Source organism: Akebia trifoliata, chromosome 6 (assembly GCF_017979445.1).
Source record: "Akebia trifoliata isolate Shusen 1 chromosome 6, ASM1797944v1, whole genome shotgun sequence".
NCBI lineage: Eukaryota > Viridiplantae > Streptophyta > Magnoliopsida > Ranunculales > Lardizabalaceae > Akebia > Akebia trifoliata.
In genome coordinates, this window is record NC_141380.1 from 13,061,500 (window position 1) to 13,078,211 (window position 16,712).

Below are 16,712 nucleotides of genomic sequence, written 5' to 3' on the forward strand. Positions count from 1 at the left end.
ATCTCCCCTACTCTGAAAAAATCACAAGAAAATCGATTACTTGACGTTCTGTGCGAAAATCGAGAAGTTATTGATTGGACCATAGCTGATATTAAAGGCATCAGTCCTTCTGTGGTCATGCATCAGATTTATCTTGAGGAAAATTTTAAACCATCGAGAGAATCACAAAGGCGACTCAATCCGGTATTGTAAGAAGTAGTCCGAGGAAAGGTCATCAAACTTTTAGATGCGGGTATTATATACCCTATCTCTAATAGTAAATGGGTTAGTCCAGTTCAGGTTGTACCCAAGAAATCAGGTGTCACAGTTGTGACCAATCAGGATAATGAACTTATACCTACTCATGTCCAAACTGGATGGAGAGTTTGTATAGACTACCGAAAACTGAATACGATGACACGTAAGGATCACTTCCCTCTCCCATTCATCGATCAGATGCTCGAACGTTTAACCGGTCATGCTTATTATTATTTTCTTGACAGATATTCGGGATACAATCAGATCCCAATTGCTTTTGAAAATCAAGAAAACACAACGTTTACCTATCCATTTGGGACCTTCGCCTATCGACGCATGCTCTTTGGGCTATGTAATACTCCTGCCACCTTTCAAAGGTGCATGTTGAGTATTGTTTCTAATATGGTCGAAGACTTTCTTGAAGTCTTCATGGATGATAATAAAAGAATTAAATAAGTTGGAAAAACCTTGGACTAATCAAAATTAAATTAAAATTTAAAATTAAAACAACCTTAAAATTCTAAGTCAAATAAAAAAAATTCAAATTGAAAATATTCATTAAACTAAAATTAAAATTTAATTGATCAATTAAAATTTAAAATCAACTTAAAATTCAAAATTAAATAAAAAAATCAAATCTAAAATCAAATTAAAGACTAATTAACCACTCTGAATTAAAATTTCATCAAAATCCAATTAAAGTCAAGCAACAAATTAAAAAATCAAAATCAAAGCTCAAATTAAACTCAATCGACCAATCAAGATAAAAAATCAAGATTAAAGATAAAATTAAATCAACCATTCAAGGATAAAAATAAAATTAAATCAATCATTCATGATTAAATGAAATAAAATTAATCAACCATTTAAAATTAAATCACATTAAAAATTGAAGGAAAAAAAGAAAAAAGAAAAATAACTAACCAATCACAAACACATCAATGAGGGACTATTAAGGTGAGTAGCATGGGATCACTCCCCATTCTCTGAAAGAAAAATGTGAGAAATAAAAAAGAAAGAAAGAAATCAATGTGGCATGTTTAAAAAAGGAAAATCTAGAAAAGAAAGGAAATCTTCTTTTATTTGGGTTGGTTTCCTCTCCACACAGCCTTCTCCACATAGCTCTCTTCACATGTCTCTCCTCTCATAAAAATTCGAAGCAACAAAGAGAAAGAATAAGAAACGTACTGCAATGGAAAGAAATATAGAAGAACGAAAATTGTAATCAAAACTCTTTAAATAGAGCCAATCAATCCTCTTTTGGACACGGTCTCTACTCCCTCTCTTTACCTCTCACTATGTGAAAAAGGCTCATATTTGACGGTCTTAGCCCGTCAAATATTCTCTTGTAGAATTTTTTTTTGACGGCCCTGGACTATCAAATTATTGGAGAATGGACTTAAAAAAATAAAAAAAAAATCCATAGAGTATGACCGTCAAATTTAGAGGTTTAACAAACAATAACACGGTCCTCTAATTCACCAATCACAATGAACGAAATAATATTAAAAAAAAAATCAGAAAAATCATAAAACAAGCTCCAAACTAAATTAAATAACCCAAAATTAATATACATGTAAACCTCTCTATTAAGATCAAAAATTCTGTCGAAGCTACAAATAACTGACAATAAAGCAGTATATGATACATATATATACAGCTATTTATGTCACACTCCTGATTTAATTTAGAACAAAAAACACAAACAATTGAAGAAGCAATAATAGATTCTAAGAGATACCTAAGAGAAAGCCTAAGAAGTAACTTTATAGACAAACTATAAGAGAACCAACTCTCCTCAATACTATATGTCCAAATCCATGGACATTAGGAATTCCATTAGTGACAGATGACCCCACCTGCCACACTTGATTCACCGTCGCCCCCGCCATGTTCTTCGGCAACACCACCGTAGCATACAGCCTCATCACACCATCTACGTACTCCGCTTCCATTTCGGGCACATCGAAAAAGCAGATTGAACATGTTCTTACCTCATTTCTGCAACTTTGGCAGCTTGAACTCCAGCAAGTGCATCTTCAATCACAATACACTGGAAAATTTGTATGCAAAAGTATTTGATATTGGTAAGAGTGCATACAAAGCAACAAAATAATAAATAAAGAAGATGAAGAAGAAGGTTAGGATGCTCAATTAAAGACTTATGATCGTCACTATCACCATCACAGCCTCTTTTAGGTGGGTAAGTTGAACCCACAATCTCCTTCAAACCAAGAAAACTACCTTCTTTGTAACCAATGAAAATGGATAAGTATTCCGTGTAGAATTTATTGATCAGTATACCTCACTAGGGGGCACATTCAAGATCTTTGTTGCATCTAAAAAAATATCCGGAGCAAGTTTCAAATTCTCAAATGCATCTGCTGATACAATTGCATCAAACCTGGTATGAAAATGGGGCATACAATACTGTCAGATTCAGGAAAGGTAGAAACAATAGAGGAAATTACCTTAAAAAAATCTCACGAAAAGAACTAAAGAAAATTATCTTAAAGATTCCACTAAGAAAAAGTTGTGGTTGTAGTTCTCAATCTAAATTTCTTGGATTAAAACTACCGGAAGCATTTGATAGTCTTACCATCAAGCAAATAAACCAACTCTTGTCATTAAATAACCATGTACCACTGGAAAATGGAACTGAATTCCTGAATATGACATTTTCTAAATATACTATCTTAATTGAGCTCAAGTTGTAGATCAAGTAACTGCTCGCATTGAAGAATAGGTCTAGGAGCCTTGGTGTATGATGTTTGCATATTACATGGTAGTTAAAGGGAATAGAGACAGAGCCACATAAAATTAAAACTCTTTAAAGATACTTAGGCGTCCAACGGCTTCAGAATAAGAAGGATCAAGACAGAGTATAGGGTATGCAACTTTAGTAATGAATGGTACACATAAAAAGAGAGGAACCATTACCAAAAAGTAATGGATTTAGATTGCTATTGACCACCACATTCTAATCAAATTAAAAGGAAAACAAAATACAATGGCAGTAAGACCAACTACGCTTTATAAACCTGAATGTTCAATATAAACAAAGTTCTCAAACTGTTGATTTGCCCACCAAAGAATATGTAAGATGGGTATGTTATAGATTAATAGGTCATCTTAACTCTAGATTCTTTATTTGTATCCTTAAGCCGCCCCAATAATCATCTTTTTTTTTTTAATATAAAGTATTGCATACAAACAATGAACGATAAATGCAGCACAGAAGTACTTTGGCTTACATCGATAATGGTAAACCATCAGCGGCCAAATTCGCATCAACCTTGATTCGATCAGCACTGGAGGCAACCGCAACTTTAAGCCCATTGCTTTTACACTGAGACAAAGCAGAACTATGTATCACTTGTTGAAGTGATCCAACAATGGATTTATGGAAAAGTCATGAACTTTGTGCCTGTTTTACCTGCATGATCAGTTCAAGGGCCCCCGGGAATCCAATTCCAGAGTTTCGCTTCGCATACTGCAAGAAATTAACAAAATTTTCTACTACGAACAGTTTGAATTTTAAGTTAAACGGGTTTATCACGATGATTCAATGAAACAAGAATATGATGGTGCAGAAAATGAGAAATTATAATAAATAATATGAACAACCATCCTATGACCAAAGGTAATGTTAGGTAAATCAAATACAAGAAATAAGAAACCTGCACAAATTGGGCCATCTTTGATCTTCAATCCGTCTTGTTCATCATTGTCACAAGGTCCATGGGATTCCTTAACTAAAATTTGGGCCTCATGTGGAGATTCCGATCATGACTGGACCTGGAACATATTAGAAAATCAAACCTAAAACCTTTTGGATTGTGACGGAAGCAACAAATATGGAGGCAAAAAACCAACCTGAGTATTTTGCAATTTTAACCTCTCGATTTCTTCATGGGCACATTTCAAGCTGCAGATGCAAATCAAGTTCTCAGGCATATATACAACATGTCTTGCTTTAGAAAGTATTAATCGTTTAAAACTACCTCCACCGCAACTCAGCCACTTTCTGCTTTAGCTCCTTTTCCCTCACGTAATTCGTCAATCTTCAGAACATAAACAGAAAGTTAGCAGAGGTTTCATTTCACCTTCTACAAAAAAACACTCAAGTAGAACTTTTATTGTCATCAACAACAATAAAACCAAGAACAGTAGTAAAATTTGGTTATAGAAAAGGAGAAGATAGAAAGTGCAGCCCAATGAAACCCTACCAAAGACTTCTCAATTGCAGCGGCCGATACACGTCCTCCATCAGCGGCACGACTAGCTAAAGGAATGTAAATAAAATATTGTAAGTTAATATATGATAAAAGAAACACAGATTTGAAGGATAAAGATTGCAAGCACCTGGAATATCAGCAAGGCAGGCTTGCTTCGTCAAGTTTACAAGATTGTCCTGATTCATGTTAAGAGAAATAGAAAAATGCTAAACAAAATTAGACAGATTAACACCCCCCTTTTAAGTTCTTCCTAGGACTTCAAAAATGATTGCCCTTTTCTTATTTCTTGCCCTGGGATATTAACTAGCTTGCCTGAATCTAAAGTCGTGGATGAGTGAAATCCATTCTGATCAGTTTACTTTTTTAAGCATATAAATAAGATTTTTTTTTTGGTCGGGGGGGGGGGGGGGGGGGCCTTGAACAGGTCAAAGTGTTGCTAGACCACAACCAGGAAGATATCTAGATCAAGTGTTGAAATATAGGCAGAAAATACTCGTTTGCAGGTGCTGGTATCTCTATTGGTAACTAACTACAGTCAAAACCAAGCAATCCCATCACTAATAGACAACCTCTAACCAGTGGCTGCCAATAAGAAGCCTCTTAGATGTTCACAAGAATGATATTCAAGGAATTGTCCCTCACCCACACACCAGTAATGGAGAAAAAAATGTGGTGGTTTGCACATCGTACTTCAAAGATCAATTATGACAACAATGAGTGTCGATCATATAAGAGATTTTTCTCTTACCCATCTTTTCAGTCACCCGTTCTTTTGTCTTTATGTGTGTAATACTGTGTGCTATCTCTAAACAGTGGTGGAACTTTTGTTTTCCACCTTGGTATTGTTGTTGTCTTCGAGAATGAATCCTCCATTGTAGGTAGACAACTGAAATGTGATGAGCAATGATCATTAACCAAAAACACCAAATCTGGAATAAAGTCTCTCATCTCTCTCCAAAACAGAATGTAACTCAAACCCTACAACCACCACTCTAGAATGGTATAGTTTATATAGAAAACATTCGTTGGTTAGTGGAGCAAATTGTTCCCTATAATTTAAGAATTGCAGCTTTAGCTTTTAAAAGTAACATATTTTGATTTGTTTATTTGAAGGACTATCTCTGACTGTACAGAACCTTTGAGCATGCTAAGGTGTATGTTTATATTATAGGACGTATGGCACACCTTTTTGGTCCACTCACTCACTCATTCATGAACTTTTACCCATATTTTGATGGACCTACAAGTAGCTTGATTGATACCAAAAGTTTTTTTGATTGGTGATTCTTAAACATCTCAATAACAGCACATGTGACTATAGTAGTTAGGACTGATTTTCCTAAAAGTCTTTCGGATAAGGCTTTCAATAGCATTGGTGATTCTTAATCAACAATCTAAAAATCTGAAAGAATCTAGATCTGGCTAGAATCAATTTGTGTTTCTTTCTCAAATATAATGACTACAAATCATCCATCAAACTAATTATTTGTGCAAAGGTCCAAGTGTTGGCCAAAAGTTAATCCATCAAACTAATTAAATACCTTTCCTGTAAATTTTGCACACTTCACCTTCAGTAAGAATGCCATCACCTACATCCAACATAGTAATATAATTTGTTTTTTTGTTTTCTTATAGTAAACATAAAAGCACAAACTGATCAGTAGCATATTGCTCCTAATTTCATTAGTGACCAGCGAGCACGATGTTGGAACCGCATTAGACTAACAAAATAAACCTTAACACAACGGTGAGAAACCAAAGTAAAGAAAAGTAGAAAAATCTATAGTGTATTTCAAAGTTGAGAACTCTACAAAAGAGAATGAAAACATAACTACTAAGGACAATAGTAAAGTAATGATGTATTTTTCAATGCAAATTTTATTAAATAAAGTTTGTTTACTTTCATAAAATTTATCAATTCTAAATTCTAAATTAACAAAAAACATTAAAATCCGAAAAAAACTAAAATCCAAAATCTGTACCGTTTCAGATCGTGCAACAAAGATCTTCCCCAAGCTGTTCTCTTTCTCGCATGCTTCCTGCAACATTAAAAATTAAAGAAAATTCAGAGATTGAAGAGCTCTAAAGCCACTAAATAAAGAAAATTTTCCCTTCGTTTTATAATCAGATTAAACAAACCATAACTTCTCAAAATCTCACCGTAGAATATCTACTTGAATCCAAGGAGAAAGAAAAAAAATGGTGAAAAAATTCAGATCTAATCAAATCAAAACACTCAGATCTATGAAATCATTTGGATCCTTAACCAAATTTTTATTTGTTTTTAGGTTTTGTTTCGTGTAAAATTAACACATTTGGGAAACAAAAAATCAAAATTAATATATTTTGTGGAATCTAAAACCCTAGATCTCATCATCATCAATCTGAACAACACTATGGATCCATCAACCTGAGAGAGAGAGAGAGAGAGAGTCACCTTAAAAAACAACAGTGAACAGATCACTTCGAGATCGAGAGATCACTCCATCGTTTCCAATGTTCAGAGATCGAGCGATCAAATAGAGAGCGATTGAGCGATGACATCGATCCAGAGATGAGATCGAGGGAGACAGGGAGAGAAATCAATGGAGAAAGCAATGGAGAGGTCGATCGATTGAGTGAGAGAGAGAGAGAGAGATAAACAGTGAGAGAGAGAGGCAGAGAGTGAGAGGTCGATCGATCGACTGTAAGTGAGCAATGGAGAGGCCAATCGATTGAGTGAGAGAGAGAGAGAAAGAGATAAACAGTGAGAGAGAGAGGCAGAGAGTGAGATGTCGATCGATCGACTGTGAGTGAGCAATGGAGAGGTCGATCGATTGAGTGAGAGAGTGAGAGAGAGAGAGAGAGAGAGAGAGAGAGAGAGAGATAAACAGTGAGAGAGAGAGAGGCAGAGAGTGAGGTCGATCGTTCGACTGTGAGAGACGAAGAGAAACACTAAGAGAGGCGAGAGAGAGAAACAGTGTGAGAGAGAGAGAGGCAGAGAGTGAGTGTGATGGACCCAAAAACGTGGTCTACGGACCGCGGAGTTTTGGGTTTAAAATTCGACGGGCCAAGCCCAACAAATTTTTTTAGAAAAATTTGAGATTTTCACGTAGTGTCTCCATGTTTTCTCTACTTTCTCTACCTCTCCACGTTCCCTTCTCTAATTTTCCTGAGGCAACAAAAACAAAGAAGAAAATGAAGAAAAGAAGAAAGTAAGAAGAAGAAGGAATTAAAAACAAAACACAGCCCTCTTCACTTCTCCTCCTCCACAACAGCTACGTACAACGCTATTCTTCATCTTTCTTGTTTAACTCTCAGCCACGTCCTCCACTGCACATCCACCTTCTTCTTTAACTCTCAGCCACGTCTTCCACTATACGCCTACCTTCTTTTTCAACTATCCACAGCAACAACTATTACCATGCTCTTTCTCTTCTCTTAAACACCCCCTCATAGCCACTGTCATGATCTTTCTTTTCTCTTAAACCCCCCAGCACACCCCACCTTTAACTCTTATTCTTCTTTTAAACACAGACAACCTTTTCTTCTTTCTTCTTGATTGACAACACAACAGTAATGTTTGCAAATTTTTCTTCTTCTCTCTATCGCCTAAGCACAACAACAACATCTATAGCAGCCACCATCTCATCGTCTTCCAACCTTCTCTGATGTCTCAAGCTAGTTCAAGTTTTATTTGAAGGAATCATAGCAGGCATCATTTTACCGTAAAGGTAATTTATATTTGTTGTGTTTTCATTTTTTTTTTAATTCTTTTTTTATTCATTCTTTTCTTTTCTTTTCTCTCCCACTTCATCATGTGTACTTAACATTTTGATTCGAGAATTTTTCCATTTATCTATGAAATTCTGACTTGCCACATGTATGAATTTTGCATATATATGAATGTCTGATTTGCATATATGTGTGAATTATGATTCAATAATTTTTAATTCATTGATTTACCATGTATTCCTAACGTTTTGATTCAAAATCTTTATATATGAGAATTTTTTATTAGCTAATTTGCCACGTGTTCATAACATTTTGATTCAAGAGTTTTATGTGGATGGATTTTTTATTCGCTGATTTGCTATGTGTTCACGAGGTACCAAACTTAGAAATTTGACATGCATAAATCTCCAACTCATTAATTTGGTAATTCCTATATATTTGTGTTTTCCTGAGTTGATAATGTTACATGATATTGATTTTAGCCAATTGTAAGATCTGTGTATGCTAATATTTTCTTGAATTGGTAATTTTGTATGATATTGATGTTCACAAATTTTGAGATATGTATATCCATATTTTATTGATTTTGTAGTTTTGTGCGATATTGAAATTTACGGATTTGTTAGATCACCATAGGTTTATACTTTGCCTAATTTGAAAATATTCATAATTTGTATTTTGAAAAATTCATTTTTGGGAACTTTCTAATTAGAACATTTTATAATCTCTCGTTTTGGAAAAATTCATATTTGTATATATTCTATTTAAAATTTTACATTTTTGTAATTTTTCAATTTAGGAGTTTTGCGTTTTCCTATCGAGATATTCCATATTGATTTATGATTTGCTAATTTGAAAATTTCATGTTTATGGAAATTCATGACTTTATAATTCGTAAATTTCAATTTTTTTTGATAATTTTCTATTTTAGAAAATTTATTTTTATAAATTTTTTATTTGGGAACTCATTATATATTTGTAAATTTTTAATTTAGGAAATTTCAAATTTCAAATTTAAAAACTTCATAAGTTGCCAATTTAACAGTTTCACATTTATGATTTTCTAATTTTGATAGTTTTTGCAAATTCCTAATTTTGTTGATTTGGAAAATATTTACATATGTGGATTTCTAATTGAAGAATATTTTCATGTGAAATTCAGAACATGGGATGAAATTAAGACTTTTTTCAAAATTTTCCATTTTTTATGTGAAATTCGAGGAATCATGTAATATTTAAGAGAATATTAACCGTAAGATTCATTTAGCAAATCTGATATAAATTAATGATGATTGGACTCTAGTTTGACTTTAGCCTTTCTTTATTGATCATAGGATTTTTCTAAATTATGGTAGAGATCGATCACCTCGATTGGGTGGATTCGGTGCTTAACACCTTCTGAAATCCGTAATCTAACCTCTTAGCTATTTCTCTTATCCGTGGACCAACCCAATGCATTTTTATAGTTATCTATGGATCCTAGACCTAAACTAGGTGGTGACTCCCAATTCCTTAAAACTCCCTTATTTACCAGTCGGACCCATTTTCAGTATTTAGTGAAAAAGGGTCAAGACGATTGGAGTGACGACTCCACTGGGGATTTTAAGGTCAAACTTAATCCGATCCTAAATTATCCTTAAGTTGATTTTCACTCGAGTCAATTCAGTTGACTTAGAGATTTTTTTATTAGGCTAGATTTTATTATTTCTTTCATTGGTATGTGATTGATTATTTATTTTCTCTTGATTCGTTTTATAATTGGATTATGTGACTCGTATGATTGAATATTCTCGAAATACGCTCGGGCATACCCTATCTCATTTGCACACACCATTAGCATGATAATTTATGATGCATTGCATGCTTGCATGTCCCTTATAGCCAATGGGGTACTAGTGTGTGGCCCGATCTCCTCGTAGGGTGCGACGTCATTCATGAAAACCCAAACTCCAATCATGTACCTTTATGGTATATAAAACTTGGGCATCATACCGTTTGATCAGTGACCCTAAAAGGCATATCAATGCACCCATATTGGAGTGATCTGAGCCTTTGTCCTATCATAAGTCGTAAAGTCACATGTCCTGATTGCTGACGTAGTATTAGTACATGGTCGGTCTCTTTGTGGGACACTAAACCATTTACGAAAGCAATAACCCTAGCCTCGTATCTATACAGTATATCAAACTAAGTCACCACGTATCGTTTAGTTGGGTATTCCCGATCGGTTGTAAATCTTGCTAAATAAATGCAGAGATTAAGATGTGAATTAAGACTTCGGGCAAGTCGAATTCGTTCCACAGGGACAATGAAGATTCAAAGATTCATTCGGTTAGAATAAAAAATAGAGTTAGAAACAGATTAGTTTTAAAAACAAAACAGAGTTGTAGTAGAAACTAAAATGGAAATCAAATTGTAAATTGAAATCTAAATAGAAAATAAAGATTGAAATTCTAAGAGAGAGGGATTAGAGAGTTCAATGTAGCCTTTGCAAACCATCCACAATATAGATTAATTCTGAATCTAACTCAATCCATGTAGCAAGTCATTGCTCATGGATCGAAAAGTGGAGCCGTTTAATCAACGAAAGTAACTAAAAGTTATTCATGTAAATCCTAATCTGATTGAGATTGCTTAATCTATATTCTGATTCTTCACAGAGCATAGCCGTTCTTGAACTTATCTAAGTAATGGCTATCAAAGTTGAATCAGAAATATAAACTAAGGGATCTAATCAAAGAAGAATTTACAGAATGTTTAACAAGATAAGCAAGAATAATGAATTTAAAACTACATTAAATGGATGGACTTGCTCTGGCATAATTGAACTCTCTAAGGAGATTCTAGCCACTCAATGCAAGGTTCATAGTTGCAGCAAGAAGAAAATAAAGAAGACAATAGATGAGAAGAAAATGTAAAATAGAAATGCAACTTGATTCCTTTCTTGATAATCTTTCAAAAGAGTTACAATAGAGCCAATGGTTTACTCTTGATGTTCTCACTACACTCAAAAGCTCACCCAAAGGAAAAATTATAGAGAATTAAAAGAAAGAAAAACCAAAAATTATGGAAGAAGAGAAGGAGAGAAGAGCCCCTTTATCTGAAATCCACCTTCCAATTTATAATATTCGTATTCGAGAAATCGGAGTGATTTGACGGATAATTCGATTCGAATGACCCAATCAGTTACAACCACCGAAGCTTCTGTAAAAATCTTGAGGACAAATTCCTCGAAATGACCGCGGCGCGGTCTTGGCTAGTCACGACGCGGTGACGTGGCGCCCAAAATCCTCGAGATTTTGCCAGATGCTTCCTTTTTGCTCGCATGTTGTAACAGTAATTGTTATTTCTTTTGTTGGTTTCCGAATGTACCCTTTTCAACTGAAATTAGTAACAAACTATTGTTAGTCACATTAATTTGGGATTTAATAAAATTTATTATTATTTTAAGGGAACTAGTATTTATACGATGGTAATCTCGGTGAAATTACGGTCCCAAAGTGAAATTATTGGGACCTTATCACACCCCCAAACCTCAATTTTGCTAATCCCGAGCAAAACTTAAATGTAAACAACTCCTCTTTCGTGAGGTTCCCGACTGCATTTAGCTTATACAGTAAGCCCTTGAACCCCTAGGTTACCCCTAGTGGACGAGTTTGACTCGTGAGGGTTTGTAGTGAATATACCCACAAAATTCTAACATTTTGAAAGATAACAACTTCAAAATTATTGCATATAATGCCATTACACCAATTTTCAAAAATCCAGTCAAAGGTCTATTTGAGCAAAAATTCTTTTTATTCCTCATTTTTAGAAATATCTTGAGTGTGTGCACAAATTTTTCTGATTGTAACATAAATCTTTCGGAACAAGGTTTCCCTTCTTAACTGCTAATATGGTTGGGTCTGCCTAACTTCTAACTTGAAACTGAGCCTCTTGTCTGGGATTGTGAGAAGTATGGATGTTCACTTTAATACCTCTAAGGGATTTTATCTGTGATATTCCAGTGTACTCACGTTTTTACCATTGACGGCTTTCACCCTAATGAACTATTTGGTCTCATTGGACTCTTTTCACAATTTACACTTTTTCAGTTCTAACCTTCACATCTTTCTGCTTTTCTTTTCAACCTTTTTCATGCTTTATCATTTTTCTGATATTCTTTTTTTTCAAAAAGCAGGTAGCCCTTTTCAAGGTACCCTGTCTAATCCTATGGTTACTGTTTCAAAAATATCAATTACAATTCTATTTTTCTTCTATTCAGCCAACCAAAGGACAAGGAGGTCAAAATTCAGTATTTTCAAGCTTTCCCTCTCATTCTAGACAGCGAAGAAGACAACTCTTAATCCAAAATAACTTTTTCACTACAATCAGAAGTGACGTGAATTTTATTTTTTAAAATATCTTGTTTTTAAGAAATAAAAATTTATAAACAAATTGGACATGAGCCTGATTTTAAAAATTCGTATGATGACAGTACATATAAAATTTTTGATGAAGGTATTTTTGAAAATGTATAAAAAATAATGTACAAAATTTTAAAAATTGAAATGGGCTATCCCATACCCCCAAACCTAAATTTAGCATTGTCCTCAATGATTAAAGAGTAAAGGTTTAGAGTACACCTGAAAACGGAATTCATTACGTTGCAAAAGTTGTAGGTACAACCAAAAGAAGTGTTCCACACAGGGTGTAAAAGTGAAAAGCACACTACATAGGGTGTATACCTGAAAGAAAGTGCGTGAATGCAGAAAGAATTGAAAAATAAATCCTACATGGTCACGCAGAATATGTACAGAAATCAAGGGTTACCTCCCGAAGTAACGTGATAAGGTCCCAATAATTTCACTTTGGGACCGTAATTTCATCGAGATTACCATCGTATAAATACTAGTTCCCTTAAAATAATAATAAATTTTATTAAATCCCAAATTAATGTCGCTAACAATAGTTTGTTACTAATTTCAGGTGAAAATGGCACATTCGGAAACCAACAAAAGAAATAACAATTACTGTTATAACATGCGAGCAAAAAGGAAGCATTCGGCAAAATCTCGAGGATTTTGGGCGTCACGTCACCGCGCCGCGGCTAGCCAAGACCGCGACTCGGTCATTTCGAGGAATTTTTCCTCGACATTTTTACAGAAGCTCCTAGAAGCTTCGGTGATTGTAACTGATTGGGTCATTTGAATCGAATTATCCACCAAATTATCCCGATTACCCGAATACGAACATTATAAATTGGGAGGTGGATTTTAGAGAAGAGGGGCTCTTCTCTTCTTCCATAATTTTTGGTTTTTCTTTTTTTAATTCTCTGTAATTTTTCTTTTGTGAGAGTTCTTGAGTGAAGTGAGAACATCAAGAGTGATCCATTAATATTTTCTGTAGTTCTTTTGGGAGTTATTAAATAAGGATTAAAGTGCATCTTCTTCTTCACCTATCTTATCATTTAATTTGTTATTTTTCTGCAATTACAATGCTTGCAATGATTGGCTAAATTCTCATTAGAGAAGTTAAGGAAGCCATAGCAAATTAATCCCTCTAGTGTAGGTTTAAATTCTTGTTTTGCTTACATGTTTTAATTCTGAAAACTCTCTTCTGATTAAGGTAATCCAACTTATAATTCTGATCCAACTTAGATAGCCATTACTTAGATAAGTTCAAGATTGGCAATGCTATTAGAAAAATCAGAAGATAAGTTGGGCAATCTCAATCATGCTAGTGTTTTCATGAATATCTTTTGATTACTTTCAAGGATTTAATTGTTCCACCGTCTGATCCATAAGCAATGACTTGCTCCATGGATTGAGTTAATTTCAGAATTTATCTACATTATAGATTACTTGCAAAGGTTTACTTGACTTCTCTAATCTCTCTCTCTTAGATTTTCAATCTTTCTTTTCAGTTTCAATTTCTTTTACAAATTAGATGTTATTTGCTTCTTTGTTTCTACTAATCAATTCTGTTTTTAAATCAATCTGTTTCAAAACTTTGTTTTGGTTTCTAACCGAATGAATCTTTGAATCTTTGTTGTCCCTGTGGAACGAATTGGACTTGCTCAAAGTCTTAGTTCACATCTTAATCTTTGCATTTATTTAGCAAGATTTACAACCGATCAAAATGGCACCGCTGCCGGGGACAGAGAGTTGAGTCATTTTTCAATTCGGAAGTATCCGAAACAGTTTCCGAAATAGATCCGAACGTGTTTTGCTTGAAATAGAAGCCAAACTAATATAAAAAAATTTGAAAAAATTTTCATTACAATCCTCAGGATATCAGAAACCATTTCCAATTTGAAAAATCGATTTTCATCAAAATTTCACCGCGCTGCGGTTGCCCTTAGGTGCTCGGCGGTGACGTGGTAATATTTTCTGCTGATTTTTTTTTAAAAAGCTTCTGACATCATGGACATTGTAATGGTCATATTGGTTTTTTCTGTAACATACTGATTTGAATAATTTTTGTTATTTTCAGGTGACAGACTCGACGGAAGTTGACGAAAGACGACACGTGGAATTTTTATCCACTGAATTGGTTCTTTTACCAAGAAGATCAGAAAATTCAAATTTCCTCTGCATTTTATGTTATTTTTTTTCTTAGAAAACAAATTGTATTAGGAACTTGAACTTGTATTAATTTTTAATTGTATCCGAGAGGGCACGGATTGTAATAAAATTAGGGACAGACGATAGTGGGACGAAACTATCTCAGCCCCTCGGGTTCGTACACCAAATTTGGTGTTGGTGGCCCGAGTCGACTGAACTCGATCATCCCCCGTCTAGAACAGGAGGTAAATTTTGAAGCACACACGCATCACTCGCTAGTGAGTTTCTGTATTGCTTTTGAGTGACTAATTTGTACACATTGGATTGCACCTAGTAATAAGGGCGCCCTTATGAGGATGGCACCATAAGATAAGAATCGGAGTTCATTACCGATATCTTTCCCTTCTAGAAAAATCAAATTCACAACCAAATAATTAATTAAAATTGATTAGACTGGACTCTAGGTTCCATCGAGCTCATTAAGCAAAGCTAATCAAAAGTTGCACCAATTGCACTTCTTGATCGTGAACAATGCCTAAGCGCAATCTTGCCTGTAGTTCTACGTGAATTTAGGGGATAGACACACGTCTATTCAAGAAGAGAGGTGATCTAAGAGTGCCCTTACTCAGCATTGTGCGCCACCTATCCTTTGGAGATTAAACTGGCTGTTCCGATTTCAGAGATTTAGAGGCTTTGATTAATCCTTTGAACCAGTTAGGAGCTGTCTAGTAATAGGCACCCAGTTCTTACGTGTGAATTTCTCCCTCCTATTGTGTGCAATTTGGTAGTGTATGTTAGGTAGGAGATCGCAGAAAAATCCAATTATTTTTAATTTGGAGATCACAAGGTCTCACCCTCTACCTAAGGTTAGACGAGAAAGCAATACCGTTCTCATTCCACCAGTCCCAGAAATGGATCCACATCCACTTCCACCTCATCACATCCATGAGGATCAACGAACTCTCAATGAGTTGTTTGCACCTATTACTGCCAACCCTCCATCATGTATAATTTTACCTGTTGCTAACGTGGCACAATTTGAAATTCGGGCAGCCACCATCAATATGCTGCCCAAATTTCACGGTTTTGAAAGCGAACAACCGTACAATCACCTCAATAAATTCTTGACCTTATGCTAGACATTCAAAAATGGTTACCTCGACGATGAGAATGTCAAGCTTAGGTTATTTCCACTTTCTCTTGAAGACAATGCTGCGGCTTAGTTAAATTCCTTATCCTCCAACTCTATCACTACGTGGGATGAGTTGTTGAGAAAATTCATGGCCAAATTCTTCCCTACGGCGAAGACGGAACAATTCAAAAATACCATTCGGAACTTCAAGGGAAGACCAGATGAAAAATTCTCCCAGACTTGGGAAAGGTTCAATGACCTTCTATTTAAGTATCCGCACCATGGGATAGACAAAACTCAATTGGTTAAATTCTTTTATCGAGGTCTCCCAACAGCCCAGCGTATTCTTCTTGAGTCTATGCATCAGGGTAAATTCATGAATCAAACTCCTAATCAAGCATATGAATTCTTAGTCGAATTGGCTGAGAATGCTCGAAATTGGAGCACAAAAATAGGGGAGTTCGATAGAGGAGATTTAGGAGTCAAGAAGCCGGGCATGTATGAGGTTAAGTCTGATCCTGAACTTAAGAATGTCATGAATAGCCTTGTGAGTAGCTTACAAAGTCCCAACAAAAAGTTTGACGCTTTCAGTGTCAAATCCAATTTCCACGAAGCCACTTCAATTCTACAAGTCGCCACAGAGACATTTTCATCATGTCAGCTATGTGAAAATTTCAATCATTCTACGGAGAATTGTCCCACCTTAGCTCCTTCGCAGTTACAGCAAATTAATATTGTTGGAAATTACAGCACATATAGGAAAACCACTCCTAACTCCTATAGTCAGACGTACCATCCTGATAATAGGTTTCACCCCAATTTCTCCTATCGACAAAGTGAACCTAT

At 34.9% G+C, this 16,712-nt stretch overlaps 1 protein-coding gene and 1 long non-coding RNA gene across 7 annotated transcripts in view; one reads left to right on the forward strand and one right to left on the reverse strand.

The window, feature by feature from the left end:
- The window catches only part of LOC147400265 (uncharacterized), a 70,510-nt gene extending 55,533 nt beyond the window's left edge, over nt 1–14,977 (forward strand). The window contains exon 4 of the long non-coding RNA XR_015179284.1: nt 14,664–14,977. This is a non-coding gene — a long non-coding RNA (uncharacterized LOC147400265). The remainder of the gene's footprint in view (nt 1–14,663) is intronic.
- Nucleotides 2,205–7,355, reverse strand: LOC147400266 (protein SUPPRESSOR OF QUENCHING 1, chloroplastic-like). Of its 6 annotated transcripts, XM_086445884.1 has the most exons (12): nt 6,913–7,354; nt 6,458–6,514; nt 5,224–5,361; nt 4,603–4,651; nt 4,467–4,522; nt 4,242–4,301; nt 4,114–4,165; nt 3,918–4,035; nt 3,674–3,730; nt 3,492–3,586; nt 2,542–2,641; nt 2,205–2,290 (listed from the first exon to the last, which is right to left on the reverse strand). In XM_086445884.1, exons 8-12 carry the CDS (start codon nt 3,933–3,935, stop codon nt 2,228–2,230), a joined length of 333 nt encoding a protein of 110 aa, XP_086302010.1. In that variant the 5' UTR covers nt 3,936–4,035; nt 4,114–4,165; nt 4,242–4,301; nt 4,467–4,522; nt 4,603–4,651; nt 5,224–5,361; nt 6,458–6,514; nt 6,913–7,354; the 3' UTR covers nt 2,205–2,227. The 6 variants fall into 6 exon arrangements, with proteins under 6 accessions (XP_086302010.1, XP_086302011.1, XP_086302009.1 ...); XM_086445885.1 differs by lacking the exon at nt 4,603–4,651; XM_086445883.1 differs by having other exon boundaries at nt 4,603–5,361.
- Nucleotides 14,978–16,712: the final 1,735 nt, after the last annotated feature.

Coding starts and splice junctions, on each gene's coding strand:
- LOC147400266 (XM_086445887.1), bottom strand. Junction 3,587..3,673: donor CCCTTGAACTGATCATGCAG/GTAAAACAGGCA, acceptor GCTTTGTCTCAG/TGTAAAAGCAATGGGCTTAA. Junction 2,291..2,541: donor TGAATGTGCCCCCTAGTGAG/GTATACTGATCA, acceptor CAAATTTTCCAG/TGTATTGTGATTGAAGATGC.